This window comes from Pelodiscus sinensis, chromosome 1 (assembly GCF_052426305.1).
Source record: "Pelodiscus sinensis isolate ZL-2025 chromosome 1, ASM5242630v1, whole genome shotgun sequence".
In the NCBI taxonomy this organism is placed as follows: Eukaryota; Metazoa; Chordata; order Testudines; family Trionychidae; genus Pelodiscus; species Pelodiscus sinensis.
This window is the reverse complement of record NC_143052.1, coordinates 136,817,092-136,841,505: the sequence shown is the minus strand read 5'-3', so window position 1 is coordinate 136,841,505 and position 24,414 is coordinate 136,817,092. Positions and strand designations below refer to the sequence as shown.

Here is a 24,414-nt window from a genome sequence, read left to right as displayed (position 1 = left end):
TCCATCCCTAGAGGTTTTTAAGCCCTGGCTTGACAAAGCCCTGGCTGGGATGATTTACAGGCAGTCCCCGGGTTATGTACAAGATAGGGACTGTAGGTTTGTTCTTAAGTTGAATTTGTATGTAAGTCGGAACTGGTACATACTGTAGGGGAAACTCTAGTCAAACATTTCTCCAGAGCTCAGTTTTATTCTCCCACACCTCACTTCCCTCAGTCCTTTATTCTCAAGATGAGGTGTCTGCTGAGAAAAGCCGCTCTGCGTCTCCCTGGTCTGCTGGTGGGAAGCAGCTAGTGCGGGGTTGCCTCATGCCGTTTGTAAGTAGAGATCCGATGTAAGTCGGATCCATGTAACCCGGGGACTGCCTGTAGTTGGGATTGGTCCTACTTGGGCAGGGGGCTGGACTCAATGACATCTTGAGATCTCTTGCAGCCCTAGGATTCTATGATATCCAGCCCCAAAAACTGACTGCTCAGAAATCCCATATTCTCAAGCAAAGGAGCAATGAACTCTGATTTAACAGTTTTACCTTAAATCATCTTTCCTGTAAACCACACAGCTCTTGTGGGCACTTATAATATCTCAGAAGAAGGGCTCTTTCAGAAAGGTGAGAAATTCAACTAGAAACCAGAGTGATGGAAAACACACTTATTTTAATAAGTTACCTGTCCTATCTAATAAAATAGGCTCCCTATCTCCCCCCACCCTACCCCACCCCCCTCTGAAGTTCAGCCTGCTGTTGACCTGGCTTTTATCACAGGAACCAGAATCGAAATTGTGATGAAAAGCATCCCAGTGTCACACGATGTTTTCTTAAATGGATCCAGAGTGCCTCCCCCCTGTGTGACACTGACATGCTGTGGCAGGCCTGTACAAGCCCATGAACTGCACAAGTGTCACTGTTTGAAACTCAGCAGTTCTGTTAATGCATATAGGGGGCATCTTCCCTTCTTTAGGCAAACAGCTCTACTGATATGTGCCCCTCAGCTCTGCAGCTCTGACTCTGCATATACACAGGTGATACAGCTTTCCAGAGCAGAGACTTGCTTTAAGGAATTACTCTTGTGTTACAGAGCCAATACAGTGGCACTAATAATTAAATATAAACATTCACTTTTATTCCTGGTAGTAACAGAAAGGAACAATTACTTATTTCTCAAGTGAAATCATATTCTTCAGAATAAAATGCAAAAAAGCAGGAAGACAGAAAAGTAGATGGAATCAACATCTGAGTTCAGTCGATACACAACTGTCACCAGCAGGTGGAAAATATCTGTAAAAGCTGTATTTATTGAACAGAATCTGGCTTTATATGGTCAGACCACATAAATAAATCATGACTTCTGAATGGAAATAGATTCTGAATGTGAGAACATCCTTCTCATCTGACTGCTGGAAGCCTGGTTTCTTTCTTTCTTTCTTTCTTTCTTTCTTTCTTTCTTTCTTTCTTTCTTTCTTTCTTTCTTTCTTTCTTTCTTTCTTTCTTTCTTTCTTTCTTTCTTTCTTTCTTTCTTTCTTTCTTTCTTTCTTTCTTTCTTTCTTTCTTTCTTTCTAAGATCATTAACTCAACAAGATGTTACTCGATGAAGGCATCTCAATGCATTAGGTGTATCGCCTGTGTCGCAATAGGCGTAAGACCATCAATCTTTTTTACCATTCTTACCCTTTCTCAAGGTGATGTGTGTGCCCTTTTGTACTTTGAGTCTCAGGGTATGTCTAGACTACAGGGTTTTTTCGAAAAAAGTGGTCTTTTTTCGAAAAAACTTCCTCTGTGTCTAGATTGCTGCCGCGTTCTTTCGAAAGTAAATTGAAAGAACGCAGCTATTTTTTCGACCACGGAAAACCTCATTTTACGAGGAGTAATGCCTTTTTTTGAAAAAGGTGCTATGTAATGCAAACTGCTTTTTTGAAAGAGAGCATCAAGACTGCCTGGGTGCTCTCTTTCGAGAAAGCGACTTTCTTTTTCGAAAGTACTGGTTGCAGTCTAGATGCTCTTTTTCAAAAGAGGCTTTTTCACTAGTATCTTTTGAAAAAGCCTCTTTCAAAAGAGGCTTGCAGTCTAGACGTAGCCTCAGTGATGATTTGACCTAGAGCTCCCACATCCTAGGGGATTATCATTAACCACTCGGGTGTTGGCTAGCCTGGCAGATCACGTTTTCTCTACTATCTAGGCTTTGGCTTTGACTGGAAATTCCATCCTAGAGCCGAGATTCTTTCCAATGAAAGATCAGTCATCAAAAACTATTTTTCAGCAAACAATTTCAGTACTGCATTTCAAACAAAGAAGTTTCATTAGCTCACCATGCGACATCAGTGGGAGTTCCACTATGGATGGTGGGATGTTTGATGTCCTAAATGTGTTCACTGACCCATGGGCCACAATTAAAAATGGAATTCAGTCCTCTCCACGTTAGTGTGATATGTATCCCCTCATAGTGATCCCCATATCTACTGGAAGGGCATTTTCAGAATAATTGCCGCTGACAAAAACCATAAATGTATTTTTGACAGTGGCTGAAATGCTGAACTGTACTTCTATATAGCCTTGCTTATGTCTCTTTCTTCTTTCTTTTATGATCCTGCAGTCTTGTTTGTATAAACGTCAATGAAAAGTGAATGTGGGCTCTTTGGTTAAAGTTCATTTAATCAGGAAGGAAAATGCATTGAGGGGTAAAGCGTGCCATTTAATAAGAGCCCTGGTGTGGAGGTGACCATTGGAGGGAGAATGCTACTCTGTGGCTATGTCTACACTGGCGGGTTCTTGTGCAAGAATGGCCGTTCTTCCCCAGAACATCCACACTGCCCGCCCGCTCTTGTGCCAAAAGATTTACAGTAAAGTGTGGGAAGAGAGGGCTTCTTGCACAAGAGCTAATCTCTGCAAATCTTTTCTAACAAGTGTAAGCCCTCTTGTGCAACAGCTCCTGCGAGAGGGCAGTGTGGATACACGGCAGGGGTTTCTTGTGCAAGAAAGCCCTATGGCTAAAATGGCCATCAGACCTTTCTTGCGCAAGAGAGCATCCACACTGCCATGGATGTTCTTGCACAAAAGCACATGGCAGCGTGGATGTGTTCTTGCACAAGAATTCTCGCACAAGAACCCTTGCACAAGATGTTCTTGCGCAAGAACCCGCTAGCCTTTCTGATGAAGGAAGGAGGAGCTGACATCCATAGTCAACATTCCCCTGATATTATTCAGCTGCAGCTGGAACCAGGGACTTTTACATGGTGCAGTCCAGCTGGTCTCCCTCTTAACAAGAACACACACACAAGGGTTTTCTGTGATGCACACACAGGCTGCCATGGAAGTAACAGATACTATTTTTATTCAATTTTTTAAATGACACCTCACCAAAGATCAAAGTGCCTGTACAGTACAGGAAAGGCCCCTGCAATATTTTATCCCTGTGCAGTAATATACAATACCTCAGCATGTACATTTTAAAAGAGTACAATACAACGTGTTCAAAATGCAACTGAACTAAAAATCTGCATCTAAGACCCATCACAATTTTTGACAACAAAATGCCACATCAGCCCGCTCTGGCCCAGTGACACAAATGCAACACATATGCGGGGCAACCCTTGGTTAGATGAGTGAGACAGTACATTTCAGAGAGCAGAGCCCTCCATGGAGAACCCTGCAAATCCAGAAGAATGCATGTGGGAACTGGCACCTCTCAAGTTCTCTCTCTCTCTCATGTGCTGGGGAAAACAAAGGAAAGAACAGGTCAGTATTGTACAAGCCATCCAGCCCCAAATGACCTTTTTAGATGAACACCAATACACTACTTTGCATTGAGCTGGGAAGCCAGTGCAGTCATTTGAGCCCATGGGGACTGTGCATATTCCATTGCAGAATCAACAGCATGGGAGACAGCAGCTACTTGCTTCATTGCCTGACATTTCTGAGTGGCCTTCAGGAGTCATCCCAAAAAACATTCGTCACAGAAATTGATTTTTATGCTCTTTTCCAATTACATAATTATGAACATTATGATAACCCTGCAATGATTCAATTCGTTTTTAAATCTAGCCATGGTGTTTAGCCCTTTTATCTGAACAGTGAGTTTCCAAGGTTTTCTATTCACTCAATTAAAATGGTCCTTCAGTTCCCTTCTCAGGGGTCAGGTACTAATTTTAGTTGTCAGAAGAGCGCCGAGATGTGATGAAGTTTGAGAACCCTTGGCCTAGATCATCAACATTTACCAATCTATTTGTGGTGAAGAAAGAGTTGCATTTCCCCAAAAGCAGCCAGGCCTTTGCAATGAGACGATAATGCAATCCAGTACCTTTTGTCTAATGCTATATAGACATAGTTATGCATATGAGGACAGTTTAATAGTACCCACAGTCCTTAGATCAGTGGTTCCCAACCTGTGGTCCGAAGACCCCTGAGGGTCCACGACGGTACTGTAGGAGGTGTGTGGAAAGTTTAGGAAAGGAAAGGAAAAGAAAAGTTAGAATCAGGCCCACTGCAGGACTGGGACTTTCTCCCGGGGCTCGCCGTTTGTAACCATCAGCACACTTGCTACCTTCCACCCTCAGGATGGGAACTTGAGACCCCACGAGGCACCTTCCATCCTCCTGCTGCCAGCTGCACTGCTGTTTACGCTCCAGCCCTATCCCCCTCCCAGTCCTGCAGAGGCCTGATGCTTATTTGTCTTTTCCTTTTCTTTTCTTTTCTTTTCTTTTCTTTTCTTTTCTTTTCTTTTCTTTTCTTTTCTTTTCCAGGGCTCCATGCCCGGCCAAGGGCAGAATGCCAGGGTAGGAGCTACTTTTGGCCATGAGACTCCCCCCTCGCCATATCTTCCGTGGGTGGGCAAGGGATGGAGGAGGTGGGAGTTGAGAGAGCAGCACGGGCCAAGGGATGTGCTGGCCACCACTTTATGCTGCTCCCCTTGGGGGTCTGTAAAATGTGAACAGATTGAAAAGGAATCCATATGCTCAAAAAGGTTGGGAACCACTGCTTTAGATCATGCATTTGTTGTTTCAGAATGACTGATGGCAGTCACTGAGTGCAAATAGTGCCACAAAATGGTGTCTGTGAGATAGCCCTGTTTTCTGTGCTTCCAGGGTCATTCAAGTGCTACAGGAGAATCTTTAGAGACACTGTTTTGACTGATTCTGGCCCATCTGACACAAATATATTTCTTTTGGGAGAGTGACAGTAAATGCTAAGTGATATCTATTTAGTGATAAGTGGGAAGTTCTATGTATTCAGCTTTTTGTTTTTTCATAAAACCACAGATTTTAGAGCTGGAAAAGCTCTGTTACAGGGCTACTCAACTTTGGAAGCCCCGGGGGACACAATGATACTCATAACACATGCTGAGGGCTGCAACTTAAGTGCAGTTACATATACATGCAAATATATATGCAAATAGCTTCTTTCACACTGACCACACATAATTCAAATATACTTTATATAAAATGTGTTATGTAACCTCTCATTGAAGAGCTTATAATCCCCTTAATGTGTATATTCTATTTGTGTGCATGTGTCATTCTTGGATATGATGTTAGAAATATGAAGTTTAAACCCGCTTATTAATCGAGGTCGTCTAGAGTGTGTAAAGTAGTTTACCTGACATAGTCAATGAAGCGGGGATTTAAATAATCCCCGCTTCCTTAAAATAAAAATGGCCGCCACGCTGTGCTGACAATCAGCTGATCCGGCACAGCGCAGCAGTCTAGACATGGATTGGTCAACAAGGGAAGCCTTTGTTGACTGCTCCCTTATGCCTCGTGAAATGAGGTTTACAGGAGCGGTCGACAAAGGCGTCCCTTGTCAACCGATCCACGTCTAGACTGCTGCACTCTGCCGGATCAGCTGATTGTTGGCACAGCACGGTGGACATTTTTATGTTAAGGAAGCGGGGATTATTTAAATCCCCACTTCATTGACTATGTCAGGTAAACTACTTTACATGGCTCCGTTGACGGAGCCATGTAGTCTAGACACACCACTGGAGAAAGACATTAGTGGTATTTAAGGAACTTAATGGCCCAGTGCTGAAGGCAATGATCTGTGAATGTTTTTTTTTTCCTGTAAGCCCAAACTGTGTTTGGTGCTATAGAGACACATGATTACACCAGCTGGTGCTGGAATCCATATGGAATTTTATATTCTTCGGCAGGGAGGGGAGAATTGAACAAAAGATTCCAGGGAAGGGGAGCAATCAATGAAGGTCTTCAGTTGGCTTTTGAAACTGCCTCCCTACCCTAAGAGGATGCACAAGAACACCTGGAAAAAAGAAAGAACTGTAATGAGAGGGGTGAAGGAGCATTGCTAGACCCAAGTCAGAGAAAAATATCAGCTCTTACTTGTGAAGAACTGCACCTGAAATAAGAACTAGGGTGAGGAATATGATTTGTAACAATTTCTCTTAATGCAGAGGGTGGGCAATAAAATAGGGGGAAAAAGGCATCTCTCCAGAGTCAGTCCCTGGCAGGCTACCGCCGCTGTGTTTACTTGCGCTTTTGCAGGTATTGGACGATCGCAGCTCTTGTTGGCCATGAATTGCCATTGTGAGTGGTGGGAAGCAGCATGGGCCAGGACACTGCTTCCTGCCACTCACATTGGCCACGAACAGCGATTCACAGCCAACGAGAGCTGTGCTTGTCCAATACCTGCAGAGGCGCAGGTAAACACAGAGGTGGGGGCCCACCAAGGGTTAAACCGGATCTGGCCTGGATGCTGAAATTTGCCTACCATTGTCTTGGGGTATTAGATTTAGCTCATGTGTTTTGTTTTATTTTTGCTTAGTAGCTTAACTTTGATCTCTGTTTTCACTTGCAATCACTTAAATCCTACATTTTATACTTAAACACTTTTGTTTATGATTAAGCCCAGTATAATTAATTGCTACCCAGGTTGGGGGGAGGGGCGGTATGGGACAGGACAACAGCTATGCATCTCTTTCACTGATCAAGGGAGGGAACATCTTTATGAACTTACTCTAGGTAAAATGTTTACACCCAACAGGACATTTATTTGGAGTTTTGGTCCCTTTGTTCCTGGATGTTATCAAGTCCCTATAACTGAGCCCTCTCAGAGCTGAGCTGTTCAGTTTCTATCTATCTCCTAGAACTGGAAGGGACCTTGAAAGGTCATTGAGTCCAGTCCCCTGCCTTCACAGCAGGACCAAGTACCATCCCTGACAAATTTTTGCCCCAAATCCCTAAATAGCCTCCACAAGAATTGAACTCATAACCCTGGGTTTAGTAGACCAATGCTCAAACCACTGAGCTATCCCTCCCCCCAATCTGTATCGTGCTGCACCTTTGCTAGGGGAGACCAGAGTTTCTGGCTGGGAATAGGGTGCAGGGACACCCCACAAAGCCAGTGGGCAAGTCTCACTGGTATGACCAGCTCATTGGGTGACAAGCTCAAAGAGATCTCTGTGATCCAACCTGCTACACCCCCATCATCACACAGCCATGAAAGATCTAGCCTCGAAGGCAGGGCTAGTTTTAGTCTCATTTGAATGATCTAGGAAGCTCAGAAGTAAAGTAACCTTCCCAAGGCTAAGCAGGGAGTCTGTGGCAGATCAGAGTACCAATCCCAGAGCTCCCAAGGTCCAGGCCTACGCCTTAACCACTAGGCAATCTTTCCTACCTCAAGGACGTGGGGAGCAGATAGATGGGAAAGGGACATGAGTGGGAAGCAAGAAGGGGGATATATCAGGAAGGGGAGCCGGGTCCTAGAGAAGACATGAAAGGTCATGGGCAGAGAGCAATAGAAGTAGTGGGTAAAGAGAAAGGGTAAGAGAAACCCCTCCTCCCCCAAGGCTTGTCTCTCCCATCTACCTTCTTCCTATTGCCATCAGCGGCCCTCAGCTCTCCAGCAGGCCCCATGCAGGGGTGAAACACGGAGGGAAGGTAATGCCCTTACACTGGGATGTAAGCAAAGACAGCATGTAGCCGAGTGCAAATATTTTAACACACTGTAGGTCATGGTAATATGCTGCTTGTTACTATTTTAATGCTGACATTGTTAAGAGACCAATGATAGATACATGCAATAACTAATGTGTGAAAAGTGTCTATATACTCTGAGAATTGCCATTTTTGGGGGAGGGAGTGCTCCAAGGAGGGGACCTAAGGGGAAGTGGGCAGAGTGGGGACAGGAAGAAGTAGCATGGAGTGGGGCTAGGGGCTAGCAGGCACCTGCGCCTACTGGCAAAAACAAAAAAAAGTCAGCCCCTATTGCGGAGACAAACACACTTGTTTACATTTATAGGAGATAATGCTGCCTGCTTCTTATTTTGTGTTACCTGAAAGTGAGAGCAGACATTTGCATGGCACCTTGGTAGCTTGTAGCCTTGCAAGGTATTTACAGGCCACATACACTAAACATTTGTATGCGGCTATATCTCGCCAATTTCTCCCAGCTCATCACACTCTCAGCATTGGAAGATAAAACAAAGAAGGCACTGGAAAGAGTGTGGTCAGCAAGGCTATGTCTACACTGCAGGGAAGCCTCAAAATTAGTCTGAGGCAGGCTTCCTGTTACCTACCAGACCTGTGCTCTTAGGGAGCCAAGGAGTGACACTCATGGAAAACCATCCCCCTCCCCTAGGCCTCTTCTAGAATCAAAGACAAAGCAATGAAAAGGCCGGGGAAGACACACCTAAATTCCTTCAGACAAGGGTGACAGAATTAAGGAAACACCTCAGCCTCATCTGCATTGAAGATAGAAAAGAGGGACATTTCATTAGCATACAGAATGGAGACCAGCTCTTCCAAAGCAGGAACCGCAGTGAACTATGGGATACCAAAAGCAGAGAAGCACTGCCTGATGGGAAATCTCTGCTCCAGATGCTAATGAACCCAGGCCTGCTCACACCCAAATTAGTGTTTATCAGACCAATTCTAGTAATGATCCTATTGACACCTAAAATACTGAAAATGCCTAGTTGCTTTGTGAGCTCCTTCAAGGAACATCACCCATAACCAGGGGTGATCAGTCTCTATTGTCTCACCTCTGTTTACCCATAAACAAATCCAGTGTTCTCTTGAACTATTGTCTTATCCCTATAAAAACTCCTACACTTGCCCAAGAAAAGCTGTTCTGATACCTGGATTTAAACTGCATGGTTACGTCTACACTGTCATGATTTTGCGCAAATACTTTTAACGCAAGAGTTTTTGTGTCAAAGCATTTGCACAAGAGAGCGTCTACACTGGCCTGTGCTTTTGTGCAAGAGATGTGCTTTTGCGCAAAAGCATCCATGCCAATGTAGACGCTCTCTTGCGCAAGAAAGCTCTGATGGCCATTTTGCGCAAGACCAGTTGTGCAAGAGGGCTTATTCCTGAGTGGGAGCATCAGAGTATTTGCGCAAGAAGCATTGATTTTTATACATTAGAACATCAGTGTTCTTGAGCAATTACTCGCGGCCAGTGTAGACAAGTGGCAATATTTTGCGCAAAATCATGCCAATGTAGACACAGCACATCAGTTCCATTGAGACTTCTTCATCTCCTGTCTGATCGTGCTGGGGGCTCTGCTCTGCTTGTCTCCTGCCCTCTGGACCCCCAGCTACCATCACCATCTGGGAATCCCCGCTCAGTGCAAGCTCCATGGAGTGGTGAGGTCTCTCTCTCTCTCTCTCTCTCCCTCCCTCTGCCCAAGCCTAGCCTCCTGACTCTGCCCTATGTAAACTGTTATATGGTTAGCTAGCCCTAACATTTGTAATCAGTTCCAATTTAGATTTAATATTGTGGCTGTTACGTGTGTTTGGCTATATATTCACTACTCAGAAATAAATAACTTTCATTGTTAAGCTGGTTGCTTCTCTCTCTTTCTTCCTCTTTCGCGCACTCTTCCTCAAGGGGTGTTGTTTTGGCTTCCCCATTTGCTCTGCAACAACGCTTCTAATTGTGTGGTTTACCAGTGAATGATTGTGGAGCAAAAGTGGGGATAGGGGGTGCGTATGAGGATGGCAGCTTAAAGTGCTGTTTAATCCAGCCCACTGAGTCCAAAGGCTCATGAGGGTGCAGCGTGGCATTGCTGTTAAACCCAGCCTGCTGCATCCAGGGACATATGAGGGGTCAGCTTGTGCATGCTGATTACCCAGTCCTCTCAGGCATGCTCATTAGTGCGTGTGAGTGTCTGTGTGTGTTGCTAAGGTGGGAAGAACCCCCTCCTGAGGAACCTAGCTCCTGCAGGAGAGCTCCAGTGGGAGGGGGAATGGCAGCAGGGAGAATTCAGCTCCATATGAGAGCACAAGTAAGCACAAGCAGCACATCGATAGAATTGTTAACCTCACCCCAGCCCCATAAGAGTAACCCTAATAAATGAGCATACCCCAGAGTATTGGGCAAATCTGGTAACACTTCTCTAATGTGCTATGTCGATTTAGAGCCTCAGGAGGAATAACTGAAAATGGGCCCGGTGAGAGGCTATTTCAAAATAGCAGCAGTGGAGCATCTACACATGCCTTATTTCGAAATAGCTATTTCTAAATACCCTGAGGATTGCCATTTGGGGACAAGGGAGGAGGAGTGCTCCAGGGAGGAGACCTAAGGGGAAGTGTTGTCAAGTATCAGAGGGGTAGCCGTGTTAGTTTGAATCTGCAAAAACGACGAGGAGTCCTGTGGCACCTTATAGACTAACCAAAGTGTTGGAGCATAAGCTTTCGTGGGCAAAGAACCACTTCATCAGATGCATGTAGTGGAAATTTCCAGAGGCAGGTATAAATATGCAGGCCAGAATCAGGCTAGAGATGATGAGGTGGATCCAATCAAGGAGGATGAGGCCCACTTCTAGTAGCTGATCTGGAGGTGTGAATATCAAGAGAGGAGAAGCTGCTTTTGTAGTTAGCGAGCCATTCACAGTCTTTGTTTAATCCTGAGTTGATTGTGTCAAACTTGAAGATGAACTGTAGCTCAGCAGTTTCTCTTTGAAGTCTGATCTTGAGTTTTTTTGCTGCAGGATGGCTACCTTTAGATTTGCAATTGTGTGTCCAGGGAGATTGAAGTGTTCCCCTAAAGGTTTTTGTATATTGCCATTCCTAATATCTTATTTGTGTCCATTGATTCTTTTACGTAGGGACTGTCCAGTTTGGCTGATGACTGGACAGTCCCTACTGTCCAGTCTCGGGCATTGGCACTCTCACTGAAGTACTGTCAGGATATGTGGACTCTCTACTCAGACCCTATGCCACCAGCACTCCCAGTTACCTCCGTGACACTACTGATTTCCTGAGGAAACTACAATGCATTGGTGATCTTCCAGAAAACACCATCCTAGCCACCATGGACAAAAGCAGCTTCTCCTCTCTTGGTATTCACACCTCCAGATCAGCTACTAGAAGTGGGCCTCATCCTCCCTGATTGGATCCACCTCGTCATCTCTAGCCTGATACTGGCCTGCATATTTATACCTGCCTCTGGAAATTTCCACTACCTGCATCTGACAAAGTGGGTCTTTGCCCACGAAAGCTTATGCTCCAACACTTCGGTTAGTCTATAAGGTGCCGCAGGACTCCTCGCCACTTTTTAAGGGGAATTGGGCAGAGCAAGGACAGGAAGAGGTAGAGTGGAAGGGAATATGATAGAGGTCTATAAAATGGTGTGGAAAAATGAATGGAGAAGTGCCATTTGGCCTCTCTCAAAATACAGTAATCATGTGTCTCTCAAAGAAATTTGCATGCAGCAAGTTTAATACAAACAAGAAGCATTTTTCACACAATGCACAAATAACTTGTGGCTCTCACTGTCATGGGATATTGTGATGATCAAAAAGGAACTAGACAAGGTAGTCCATCAGTGACTATTAGCCATTGATCAGGTGTGTAGTCCCATGCCCAGGGTGACTCTAAGCCTCTGATCACCAGCATCTAGAAGGTGAAGGCAGGGTGGATCTCTGCAGCTGGCCAGTTTGTGCGCTCCTGCAAAGCCAAGGTGGGCCACTGCTGGAGAGAAGATCCAGGGCTAGAGGGATGAGGGGAGCGAGCCCAGTGGCAGCAGTTCTTGCATTCTAAAGCAGGGACAGGTTCCCCTTCATGACTGTTAGCCCAGTGTTTGGGTTGGGTCACATAAGAGAACCCTGGTCACCCTCCACCTCAATCTGCCATATCCTGCCTCAGTGCCCTGCCTGCTACATTGAAGAGTCATTATCATCCTTGCACTCTCTCCCCCTCTCTGGCCCATGCGGCTCTAGGAGAGCCAGCATTCACCGGGATGTGCCGGACTCAGGAGACGGTCCCCCTGATCTCATTATCCACAGTAGGAGAGCTTCCACTGGAGGGGAAAGAGTCTTATATCAGACTGTCCCATTGCCCAGGCTGCACAGCACTCACCTGAGATGTGGGACACGCCTGTTAAAACTCCTTCTCCTCCCAAGTGAAAGGGGACTTGCAGGGGGGTCCCCCCACATCCCAGCTGAGTACCCTAGCCAGGGGGCTGAAACACACAAGGGATGTCACCCCATGCCTTGGGCTCCTTACAAACTCAGTCTAGGTGCCTAACACCACAGAGTGTTTCGAGCGAAGAGTGAGCAGCACAGCTAGGCACCTTTTGCAGGCTAGACTTAGGTGCATGTTTTGTGAGAAGGGCAGGGCTTGCCCAGGCTGCTCCACAGCATCTCCCACTGGCTAGCTTATGTGGTTCTGTGCCTAGTGATCTGCCTTTTGTGCAGTGCTTCTCTCCCCACACTTCGAATAGGAGACTAGGAGTCTTTCAGACTGACTCACAGAAACAAAAAATACACACACAAAAACAAAACATGGAGTTTGTTGCATCCTACTGATCAAGCCAGTGTCTGTTTTGGTGACGTGGCCGTACCTTAGTTTGAAAACTGCTTTCTCACAGATCCAGAAGTGCTTCATTGTGCAGTAGTCATGGTTACTAATCATCAGTCCATGCAGGTAGCCACATCTATAAAATTGATACGAGCCAATCCTAGAAAACAAAGCATCATTTCATTAGGTCTTGACATTGGCACTCTGCATCTCTTTGGGGCATAGTATGTGCTAGGGATGTTAAATATCAGTTAATTGAATAGTCAAGTAACCTTGTTCATTCTTATTGGCTACCCAACTATTTCACAGTCCCTGGGGGTGGGGCTGGCAGCCATTGCACTCTGGCCTGCTCCTGAGGAGCTTCCTGCCTCTCTGCACTGCTGCCTCTGTATCTGTATCAGAGACAGCAGCGTGGGGTACCAGGTGGGAGCTAGGCCATGAGGGGAGCCAGTTTAAATCAGTTAATTGACTACACTTTTACATCCCTAGTACGTGCCTGCCCATTTCCCTGGTGTAAGTAATGTGCATGTGCCCTACAACTAGGTCAGATTGCCCTCCCCACAGGCCAGCTCAGCTGTGCTGTCAGTGCCCCGTGAGTGATTATCAACGCTCCATTCCTTCCTCACCCACATAGGCTAGGGAGTAGCAGCCCTACAGAAGCTGCTAGTGCCTCTGTGCTTCTGGTCACTTCACAGACAGTGTAGGAGAGTACATAGGGCCCATCCTTTCCCACTGCACCACCACACAGGACAGGCTGCAGTTTGGTCCTAAGCATTTATAACTTACCAATCTGCTTTCTCTGTCAAAAGATCTGAGCCATCCTCCCACAGCCAGCCGGCACTCTCAGATTTATGCAGACCAATCCAGTAATATTGAGACTTATCTCTTGGAGGGACGTGGTTCTGTGGGGAAATCACATTATTTCCCAAAAGAGCCCAAGTTCTTATCTGTCACAGTTGAGTAGGTTAAAAAAATTGCCGTGTGAATCAGTGACTGGGAAACTTCTGGCCAGTGGCATGGCACCCCCTTCCTAATGTGCATTACCGGACCCTCAAGCCTCTCAGACAATTCAATATTGCAGCACAGATTTAAGTCACCTCTCTATTGCCAGGGGCCTGAAGGTGAAGACAGGTACCTAGTAGGGTTTTAAAAGTGCCTAGACCCCATTAAAATTAAAGGCAGTTAGGTGCCTAGGCACTTTGAATGTCCTGCTGGGTGTGTCCTGCATCTTAGGCATCCAAGTGGAAATTGACAGGCTGAGCTCTTTGCATGCAGAGACTTACAGTCCCATTAGGCCTTTACTCAGATTTCATAATCCATGTGACTGGGCACGCTGACTCTCCATGACGGTGTGCTGAGCAGTTCCTGACACATGCCCCAAATGTTCCGGTTTCCTTACCTCACGTGCAGTTTCCATCCTGGCCTTATTCTCAGGTCTCCCCTTTGCCCTCTGGAGAGCTTGGCTCAGCCCTTTTCTGCAATGGCTCTGGTAAGCTGTAAATATTGGTGTGATGTGATTCCATAGGAGCTTTGCTCCCTAAGGAATTATTCGAGTCAGGATGACCCAGTCAGATTTTTCCTGAGCCAGGGAATTGCAGCTGGGATTCATCAGTGTCTAGCAGGGGAGCTGCCAGCCTGCGCGGGACCCTGGAGAAGGTGTGTGTGAGGGGGGTGGCTCTTCAGTCCTGGAAGGGGTCTTGGGCAGAAGGGATGGAACCGGCCAGCCCTTCACACCACATGGAGCATGGCTCATGCCCCAGCCACAAGAAGCTCTCTGGAGGTGATTGAAAGGGCTCGGGCTGCTGCTGCAGTAGCAGCAACGGCAGCCTGGAGCCCTGGGCTCCTTTGAATCACCAAGCCCTGGGGCAACTTCCCCCTTTGCCCTCCCATTCCCTGTTGGCGGGCCTGCATGCCAGGGGCCTTTCAGTACCTGACCAGCAAGTCAGAGATGGATGGTCTCTCCCCCTTTCATTTCCTACTCTTCTCTTCCGCCCACCCCTCGCATGTGCATTTTGTTTTCTCTGAAGCAAATACATAACTGGAAGTTAATGACCGAATTGAGGATCTGAGAACTACCACATATTTAGACTTGGCCCTGCCCCTCTCCCTACAACATGCAATGGATGTTATTTGAGAGACTTCCAAGGAAGAGTTTTCTGTTTAAAAGTCTCTGTGCAGATAGAGACAGAGGGAATAAGTGACTTTTTGGTATAACAGATATTTTGCGTGGTTCTCTGTGTATTTACTAGATACTGAGAAGGCAGTTCCTGTGTAACATTGCACAAAGGAGGAAAGTGAGATCCTGGCAAGAAAACAAACAGTTGGTAATGTGAAGGCAGAAGAAAAATAACAAAAATGGATGTTACACTTCACATCTGAAACCTAATCCAGTCCTCCCAACAGATACCTGGCAATAGGAGACCAAGGGTTCCCTGCAGCTTGTGATGTTATTTACCCCAGGATTCAGTGCGTGTAAGACTTACCAGATCAGAGTGCTAGCATTTGATGGCCACTTTATCCCAGTGTAAAAGAGTCAACACATTTCAGGACCATGGTGAATGGAAATGTGGAAATCCTTCCCTTGAATCCCACTAGCAAACAGGAGAGCAGGACGTGTTACCTGCGTAGCACTGATCAACCTACTCAAGAACCAGACAGAAGGCAGTGCCCCCTGTGGAAAACCCCTTGCTCATAACCACAGGAAAGTCGGAGAGACTTGGGTCTAGTCTTTGCTTTACTAATAGCCTGTGGCAGTAAGTTCCAAACACCTTTTATCCAGTAACTGACAGATGCACTGTACTCTGCATTGTTCCACACTGTGGGGATACTGAGGCAATAGAGTCATAATATCCAACATACAATTTGTCTTGCAAAGACTCCTGAAAAGTTACACACAGTAGAGCCAGAGGTCATGTCTGCGCTCTGGGGGTACGTCTACTCTGTGGGCTAAAGTTGAGTTAAACTACACAACTTGAGCTGCGTTAATTGTGTAGCTGAAGTCAAAGTAGCTTATTTTGGCTTCTGACACTGTCTACACAGCAGGCAGTCGAAGGAAAAGCACTCTTGCTCCGACTTCCCTTACTCCTTGAGGGTTACCGAAGTTAGAATAAAAAGCCCGTTATTTTGAAATTATTTCAAAATAACGGGGCTTGCTGTGTAGACACACTCTCTTAATTCGAAATAATGCTGCAGTGTAGACATGCCCCCAGTGGAGGAGCAGCTCAATGATAAAGGGCCACAGACTCCACTGCATGCCCACTGACACTGATACCCCAGTGTGCTTCTTTCATCTCTCTTGCAGCCAGGGGTCTGCTGCCTGTTTCAAGCCCACTTCCCAAGCAATTGCTGCAGGGATCTGAGCCTCTGTTCTGAGCAGTCCACCCTGAGAAGCATCCCATAGCGGAGTGTTCGGTGACAAACACTGTGGAATGAGAAACAACCTCCATTCCTGAGGTGTCCGTAACTCTGCGGTTCGGCTGGACAGATAAAATAGAACACTCTGGGACTGGGACTGTACCAGTTTCTCCCTGTCTTTTAGCATGAGAAGGGTGGAATTCTGTAAGGAACAGAACTGCCGGCTCTCTTCCCAGGACTTCTTCTGCATTGAAATGTAGAAGCAGGTGTCACCTCCCATCCATTGCCAGTTAACAGGACAGAGTATACAACTGGGACCTACAAAACGAGAGGAATTGTCTTTGTTTCTCATTTTAAGCAAGTCAGCGGAGAATACAGGAGGCTACAGCCATTGGATTGATTACACACAGAATTTGCAGAGTTGTAATGTATGTGACCCTAATTCCTCAGGGCAGAACAGGTAATCATGTGAGACTAATACTTCAGCGTAGTCTAGACCAGTCCAAATTTGGTCCAGCTCTACCCTTGCAGAGCGTCCACACCTCAAGTGCATTTTTGTGCAAAAAAACGAAAGGTTTTTTTTGTACAATAGTTATTCCTCTTTCTACGAGGAATAGCTTCTTTCTGTGCAGGAGTTCTTGTGCAAAAAAGTGTGTGTGGATGGGCAACAGGGTTTTTTTGTGCAGAAACAGGAAAGAGGAAAAAGCACAGGTGCCCTGGTGGCCATTCTGTGGATAGCTATCAGTGCTTTCTTTCGAAAGCGTATCCATGCAGTGTGGATACTCTTTTGTGCAAAAGCGCATCATTTTTTCAATGTGCTTTTGCAGTGTGGACACGCTCTTGCACAAGAAGTTGTTGCAGAAGATCTTTTCCACAAAAAACTTCTTGCATAAGAAGCCTGTAGTCTAGACATAGCCTTAACGTTCCATAGAATTCACTACAAGATCCATCAATATCGATCCTTATTTGACCAAAGAGGACACTGCTGAGTGGAACTAAGTAAATAATTGGTTTATATTTGTTCAGCATCTGAAAAATAATTTAAAAAAATTATAATTTCAAATCAGTACAGCAATCTTTTTCTCACTGAAACAAATTCATGGGGATCGAGTGAAACAAATTTCAAAGCAAGGTGATTTAGAAACTAAGGGTTGAAATATTTCATGTAAAGTTACCAAAATGAGCCATTTTCACCAAGGTGAATATTTTCCTTTTTTGTTAATTTGGCTGAATGCTGTCCACATTCAAATAATGTTGGTCGCCACTTTGGACATTCACTATTCACCTAGCTCTATGTTGTGTGGCACAAAGCACTCCTGCTTCTCCAGAGACCTGCTGCTTTTGTAATTCATTCTCCAGAGGGACTGACTGGAAATTTAAATCTAACTGCCCACACTGTCCTGCAGCCCACTGAGAAACATGTCTAGTGAACAGTTACCATTTGATGCTATTCTGTGGCCCAGGAGAAATCAGTTTGTTAGCAAAAATCCAATTATTAAAGAGGCAGGTGTCAACACTGCAAAAGCACCACAATCACTAGCCTAGAGGAGAGTGCCCAATTCCCTTGTGTCTCACCTCTCCACTAACTGCACACACCCAATTGTGGTCCCTTTTGATGCAAGGATAGAGTTAATTGTCTAGGGACATTATGAAAAGTGGATGGAGAAAATTGCACAACCATTGCCCATCCTGTATCTATTTGGGAATACAGGTCAGAACTCTATGAGCATAACAATCCTGTTTACCATTATTCTTATTCTTTTCCTCCCCTTTAAGACACAAATTATCTTTCATGTCTTGCAACCTTGTTGAGAAATTTGTATGCAGAGTTTCCTGTTTCTTCATGAGGTTCCTAATCTGCTGCTGGAAGTCACTGGAAACCTGAAAAACTGAAGTTCACAAAAGCATTTTTCATTCTGATCATTTACAAATCAAAATTATTCTTGTCTGTCCTGTTCATTTTGGTGATTCTACTCGTCTAGTTCAAAAACTCATCTGATGAAGTGGGTCATACCCAAAAAGCTCATGCTACTATATATTTTTGTCAGTTTCTAATCTGTCACAAGACTACTTGTTTTTAAAGTTACAGACCAACACAGTTACTCCTCTGAGATTATTTCATGTAGGAATGATTAGCAGCGATATCACAGGCTTACTATAATTTTTCTATTGAAAACAATTTAAAAGGAGCTAGCCTGTTAATGGGTACAGTCTTTCGCTATCTGGCACTAATTTGTATCCAATATAGGCCAGTATTAACCAACAGACATCCCTACCTGAGAAATGCTCTGTGGAAATTAGTTAATGGCTGTGACTCCAGTTCCTAAAAGGTCTGGTTTTTACATTAAAATAATATTACCCCAGCTGGCACAAGAAAGTCCCCGGTGGCAACGTAAGTAGAGATTGCTACTTGTAGCAGTAATCCGACTCCAGCATAGCCAAGATAAAATACGTTCATGGGTGAGCAGCAAGGCCAATAGCCACAGCAGGCCTGGGGGCAAAGTGTGTGTGGGGTTGTCTCCATGCCCCTGGAAGGGGTGGATCCTCAGGTGGAAGGGGTGGGACCGAGGGCAGTCAGCCTTTGGCACCGCCTGGACCATGACACTGGCCCTGCCCCCAGCCCTCAGAGTGGCACTCCTACGGCAATTCCAAGGGACTCTGCAGATTCGTTCTGCAGCAGTGCTGGTTGCTGGGAGCTCTGAGCCCTTTTGAAATGCCAGGCCCTGGAGCAAATACCCCCTTTGTCTCACCTGTTGGTGGGCATGTGGGTGTGTCTGGAAAATTAATATTACTACTGCCCATGTTGTATCTTTGCAATACTTAACTCATCAACTTCCGACTAGAAAGGGTGGGTCAAACTAGCATCTTTTACAAGCACCAAATTAACGAATAAATAAAATATTGATACTTACACATGATTCCCAGGATTAACAGCCCTACCAGCAATGCCAAGCATAGTGTGAGGAAAGTCAGGGCAGCCAAACGCCACGTGGGACATGAAGGGGGGAGTCCTGGTAAAAACAGCAGATTCCGCTCCAGACCAGTAATACATATATCCTTGTGTTTGGTGCTTTAACACACTAAGCACTTCAACAGGGCCAGCTTCACAAAGATGAAAAAAACTATAAGCCCAGTCAGGTGGGAATTAGAATTTAATCTGAAAAATGTGAATGATAATTGGTAATCTTTTAATATCTTTACTAGATACTCAAAAAGTCTCGAAGAAGGCTATGCTGGAAAAGCCAGTCCAGTTTAGAAGAGAAGTGAAGGAAGCTATACAAAAGGATATATCCAATATGTGTATGTATCCATATCTACTATATAGTTTGAAGAGTTTGTTTGCTTGTGGATTTATTTGTGCAAAATAAAGTCATACTTCACAATTACCTATAGATACCTGATTTTTTTATACGCAATCCTGCCACTTAAATTCCAGACTATGATGCTAGGTAAAAGGTTTAAATCTGTGTTTCTCAAACGGCAAACCACAGCCAATGAGAGACATGAGGCTCTGTGACTGCGGAGCTGGTAAGTAAACAAACTGGAGCAGCCCAGTAGCAGCTTTAGAATCCTAGGGCTGGAAGAGATGTCAGGAGTCATCGAGTCCAACCCCTCCCTGAAGCAGGACCAACGCCAACTAAATCATCCCAGCTAGGGCTTTGTCAAGCCGGGACCTAAAAACCTCTAGGCTATGTCTAGACTGGCACGATTTTCCGCAAATGCTTTTAACGGAAAAGAGCGTCTAGATTGGCACGGACGCTTTTCCACAAAAGCACTTGCCTGTCTAGACACAGCCCTAGGGATGGAGATTCCACCACCTCCCTAAGGAACCCCTTCCAGTGCTTCACCACCCTCCAAGGAAATAGTTTTTCCTAATATCCAACCTAGACCTCCCCCAGTGTAACTTGAGGCCATTGCTCCTTGTTCTGCCATTCATCTCCACTAAGAACAGCCTCTCTCCATCCTCTTTGGAACCTCCCTTCAGGAAGTTGAAGGCTGCTATCAAATCCCCCCTCACTCTTCTCTTCTGCAGACTAAACAAGTCCAAATCCCTCAGCCTCTATTTGTAAGTCAAGTTCTCCAGGCCCCTAATCATTTTGGTTGCCTTCCGCTGGACTTTCTCCAATGCATCTGTATGGAGAGGAGTGGCAGAATTGGACACAATACTCCAGATGTGGACTGACCAATGCTGAATAAAGGGAATAATCATTTCTCTGGATCTGCTGACATTGCTCCTCCTAATGAACCCTAATATTCTGTTAGCCTTCTTGGCTACAAGGGCACCCTGTTGACTCATGTCCAGCTTCTTATCCACTGTAATCCCCGTGTCCTTTTCTGCTGAACTGCTACTTCGCCAGTTGGTCCCCAGCCTGTAACAGTGCTTGGGATTCTTCCATCCCAAGAATCTTATCTTACCCTTATTAAAGCTCATGATATTTCTTTGTCCCAGAAGACTAGCATGGTTGTGTGATTTGAATTGCTCAGGCATCTAGCACAAACAAAAGGCCAGTATGGTAAGTGCTTTATTTAAGCATTTCCCATTCATTGAATCAAGAAACGGTTCCATGAATCAAGTTTGTTTTCTGGGAACTGTTTTTCTTACACTTAGGCTGTGTCTAGCCTACATGGCTCCATCGATGGAGCCATGTAGATTAGACAGATATGCAAAGGCAAATGAAGCCACGATTTAAATGTTTTATTTAAATTTACATGGCTGCTGCGCTGAGCTGACAAACAGCTGATCAGCTGTTTGCCGGCTCAGCATGCTAGTCTGGATGCTCCCGCGCCGACATCAAAGCCCTTTGTCGGCAGCCCCGTTATTCCTCGTGGGATGAGGTTTACCGGGGCTGCCGACAAAGGGCTTTGATGTCGGCAGGGGAGCGTCCAGACTAGCACGCTGAGCTGGCAAACAGCTGATCAGCTGTTTGTCGGCTCAGCGCGGCAGCCATGTAAATTTAAATGAAGCCGTGATCATTTAAATCACGGCTTCATTCGCCTTTGCCAAAAAAACAAATCTACATGGCTCTGTCGACGGAGCCATGTAGTTTAGACGTACCCTTACTAATGTGCCCTTGGCGTATTTTTAGAAGGGAACTATGACTTTCAAGTATATCCCTCTTCTCTGGCTGGCTGTGTCTAGACTGGCAAGTTTTTCCGGAAAATCATCTGCTTTTGCGGAAAAACTTGCCAGCTGTCTACACTAGCTGCTTGAATTTCTGCAAAAGCACTGAGGATCTCATGTAAGATTGTCAGTGCTTTTGCGGAAATACTATGCTGCTCCTGTTTGGGCAAAAGTCTTTTTCCGAAAAACTTTTGTGCAAAAGGGCCAGTGTAGACAGCTCAGATTTGTTTTCCACAAAAAAGCCCCTATCGCAAAAATGGCGATCGGGGCTTTTTTGAGGAAAAGTGCATCTAGATTGGCCACGGACGCTTTTCCGCAAAAAGTGCTTTTGCGGAAAAGCATCCTGCCAATCTAGATGTGCTTTTCCGAACATGCTTTTAATGGAAAACTTTTCCGTTAAAAGCATTTCCGGAAAATCATGCCAGTGTAGATGTAGCCTCTGTGTTTACTCTCTCACATGAAGTCACTGAAAATGCTCCATATCATGAAAGCAAGTTATTGTTTGTCACCAAATGTTACAATCTCCCATGAGAAAGATTCATAGAACACTCGGACTGGAAGGGACCTCAAGAGGTCATCAAGTCCAGTCCCCTGCCCTCACGGCAGGACCAAGCATTGTCTAGATCGGGAAGCAAGAGGCACAAGAGGCTGCTGCCGGCCCTTCAAGCCACTGGATCTGGCCTGCAGCCATCTCGCTGGAACCCTTAGGTGGAGAGTAGCTCATACTTTAAAAAGCCAGCTGCTCTCTTCTCTGGACAGCTGCGGAAGGAGAAGGGAGACTTCTTATACTGTTCTCACTCCCCAGCAAAATCTCTCAGCTCCCATTGGCCAATCTCTGAGTTTCTGATCAATAGGAGCTGAGAATTTTTGCTGGGAGCAAAGGCAATGTGGGAAGCCTTCTCCCTCCCCCTCCCGATGCCCGGAGCGAAGCCACATGGAGTAGCGAGCAGCCTGCACCAGACAGTCTAACTCAGGTTTCTGCTGGTAAGCGCCTCCCAGCCAGAGCCTGCCTCTGGCATCTCACCCCATCTCTCCCCTCTGACTTCCTGCTCCAGTCCCCCCCAAACCCTCTGTATCTCTTTTCCCCCTTCTCCCAGATCACAACTCACTCAAAAATCTTGCACCCCCTTCTAGAGCCCCTCCTCCAGCCCAGAATCCTCTCCTGCACCCATTCCCCTACTGGACTGTGCACCCCAAGTCACTGCCCAAGATCACAGCCCCCTCATTCACTCAAACTCCCTCTCAGACCGCTCCCCCCTCCTGCACCCCAATCGCCTATCTTAATTTCCCTTCTGCACCCAACCTCCATTTCAGACACTACACCCCCTCCATAGAAGTGTGACTTTTGACCACGTGACAAAATCTTGGAGTGGCCCCCATTAAAAATTATTGCCCATTGTCACAGAGTGGGGGGAGGGTCACTGGGCCCTGAATCTCCATCGGTAATCAGGAGTGACTCTCAGCCAGGAAGAAGAACAGAAGGTTTATTGGTTCACAGAGACACAAGGTAGCACAGGAACCGGGAGCATCCAGTACAATCTATCCTAGGGAAAGGGGGCCCAGAGGCAGGGCACTGGACCACTGCCCAGCCCCCCAATCCAGCTAGACTCCCTTCTCCTGAAGCCAGCAGAAAAATGAATTCACACACCCAGTAACTGGTCCCAGCCCTCTAGGCAGCTCTGCCCCCTCCTTTGTTCAGATTCCTGGGCAAGGTGTTAGCTGCTGTCCCCTGGTCCTCAGGATATGAGAGACTGTGAGTCATGCCCAGCCTCCCCTCCTCATGCAGATAGCATTGCAGTGCCCAGGGAAACTGAGGCACACGCACACGCACACGCACACACACACACACACACAGAGTCACTACAGAACAGCACAGGACAGTAGAGTCACATATGACACAACAAAGCAAACAGAGTGAATACAAAATCAGAGTGAATACGGTGACTACAAGAGTGAATATAGTCCCCTCTATGTCACACCCACCCCTGTTCAGGATCATCCCTGACAGGTGTCTGTCTAACCTGCTGTTGAATATCTCCAGTGGTGGAGATTCCACAACCCCCCTAGGAAATGTATTCCAGTGTTTAACCAGCCTAAAAGGTAGGAGGTTCTTCCTAATGTCCAACCTAAACCTCCCTTGCTGCAATTTAAGCCCATCGCTTCTTGTCCTATCATCAGAGACCCAGGAGAACAATTTTCCCCCTCCTCCCTGTGACACCCTTTTAGATACCTGAAAGCTGCTATCAGGTCCTCTCTCAGTCTTCTCTTTTCCAAACTAAACAAGCCCAATTCCTTCAGCCTTCCCTCATGGCTCATGTTTTCTAGACCTTTCATCATTTTAAGAAGCAACCAGGAGCAGTCCAACATGAAAAAGAACAAAGATTTTCCTGTGAACCAGAGTTTGGCAACTATAAAATCCTAACCTAGGGCCACATCATGCCATGGATGATTCTACAGAAATCTCCAATGAATTCATTATGAACTGGTGACACAACGTGTCCTCCAGACTGTCAAACTCTACTCCAGAGCCTGATCCTCAAACACTTGCTACCTTGCACAGTGCTCACTGCTATGGGCAGCCCTAATCAATTCAGTAGCATTACTCAGGGTAAGTAGTACTGCACCCAGCAGTTAGCATTTGCAGGAGCGGGTCCCTACATGATAAAATCATGTGAGGAGAGACAACATCTCCGTCCATGCTTTGAAAGCACTGTGCATGCTTCTGTACTAATCCCAGTAAAACCACTTGTGTGACTCTATTGAGAAGAGTGGCTTACAGGAGTGAATTTGGTGCATTCTGCCTAAGATCAAGTTGTGAACATTTTTCAGCCTAGCTAATTTAAGTGCAATAACTACATAAAGATTGTACCTTTTTCCTCAGGAGCAGCAGGCTTTGGGATATTTTCCAGTGCATAGCATTTATTAAATTCCAGGTCTGCATATGTTATTTCCTCTGTCATAGTTGGTGAAGAGGGAAGCTTTAATTCAAGTAAAAAAGTTAAGACACAGGCAAGGTTCTGCAACTGTTGAGTGAGGAACAGGATCTGCCGTTCAGAAGGGCTCCTTTTTAATGCATTGGTACATAGAAATGAGGCAACCCAGACATCACAGCAGAGGGGCCCAGAATATTCTCCAAAAGGATGTTATGACAGAGAAATGTTCCCTTTTGACTGAGGAACTGTTCCTCCGTTTCTT

The 24,414-nt window shown here is 45.7% G+C and overlaps 1 protein-coding gene across 3 annotated transcripts; it reads right to left on the bottom strand.

Annotated features, from left to right (window-relative positions):
• Positions 1–799: 799 nt before the first annotated feature.
• On the bottom strand, positions 800–24,370 carry LOC102462918 (C-type lectin domain family 12 member A-like). 3 transcript variants are annotated; one of them, XM_089771783.1, is made up of 8 exons: positions 24,089–24,370; positions 23,450–23,546; positions 19,010–19,108; positions 17,843–17,986; positions 16,261–16,415; positions 13,530–13,645; positions 12,787–12,903; positions 800–3,699 (listed from the first exon to the last, which is right to left on the bottom strand). In XM_089771783.1, exons 3-8 carry the CDS (start codon positions 19,011–19,013, stop codon positions 3,693–3,695), a joined length of 543 nt encoding a protein of 180 aa, XP_089627909.1. In that variant the 5' UTR covers positions 19,014–19,108; positions 23,450–23,546; positions 24,089–24,370; the 3' UTR covers positions 800–3,692. The 3 variants fall into 3 exon arrangements, with proteins under 3 accessions (XP_089627909.1, XP_089627908.1, XP_006126015.2); XM_089771782.1 differs by lacking the exon at positions 23,450–23,546 and having other exon boundaries at positions 19,010–19,254; XM_006125953.5 differs by lacking the exon at positions 23,450–23,546 and having other exon boundaries at positions 804–3,699.
• Positions 24,371–24,414: the final 44 nt, after the last annotated feature.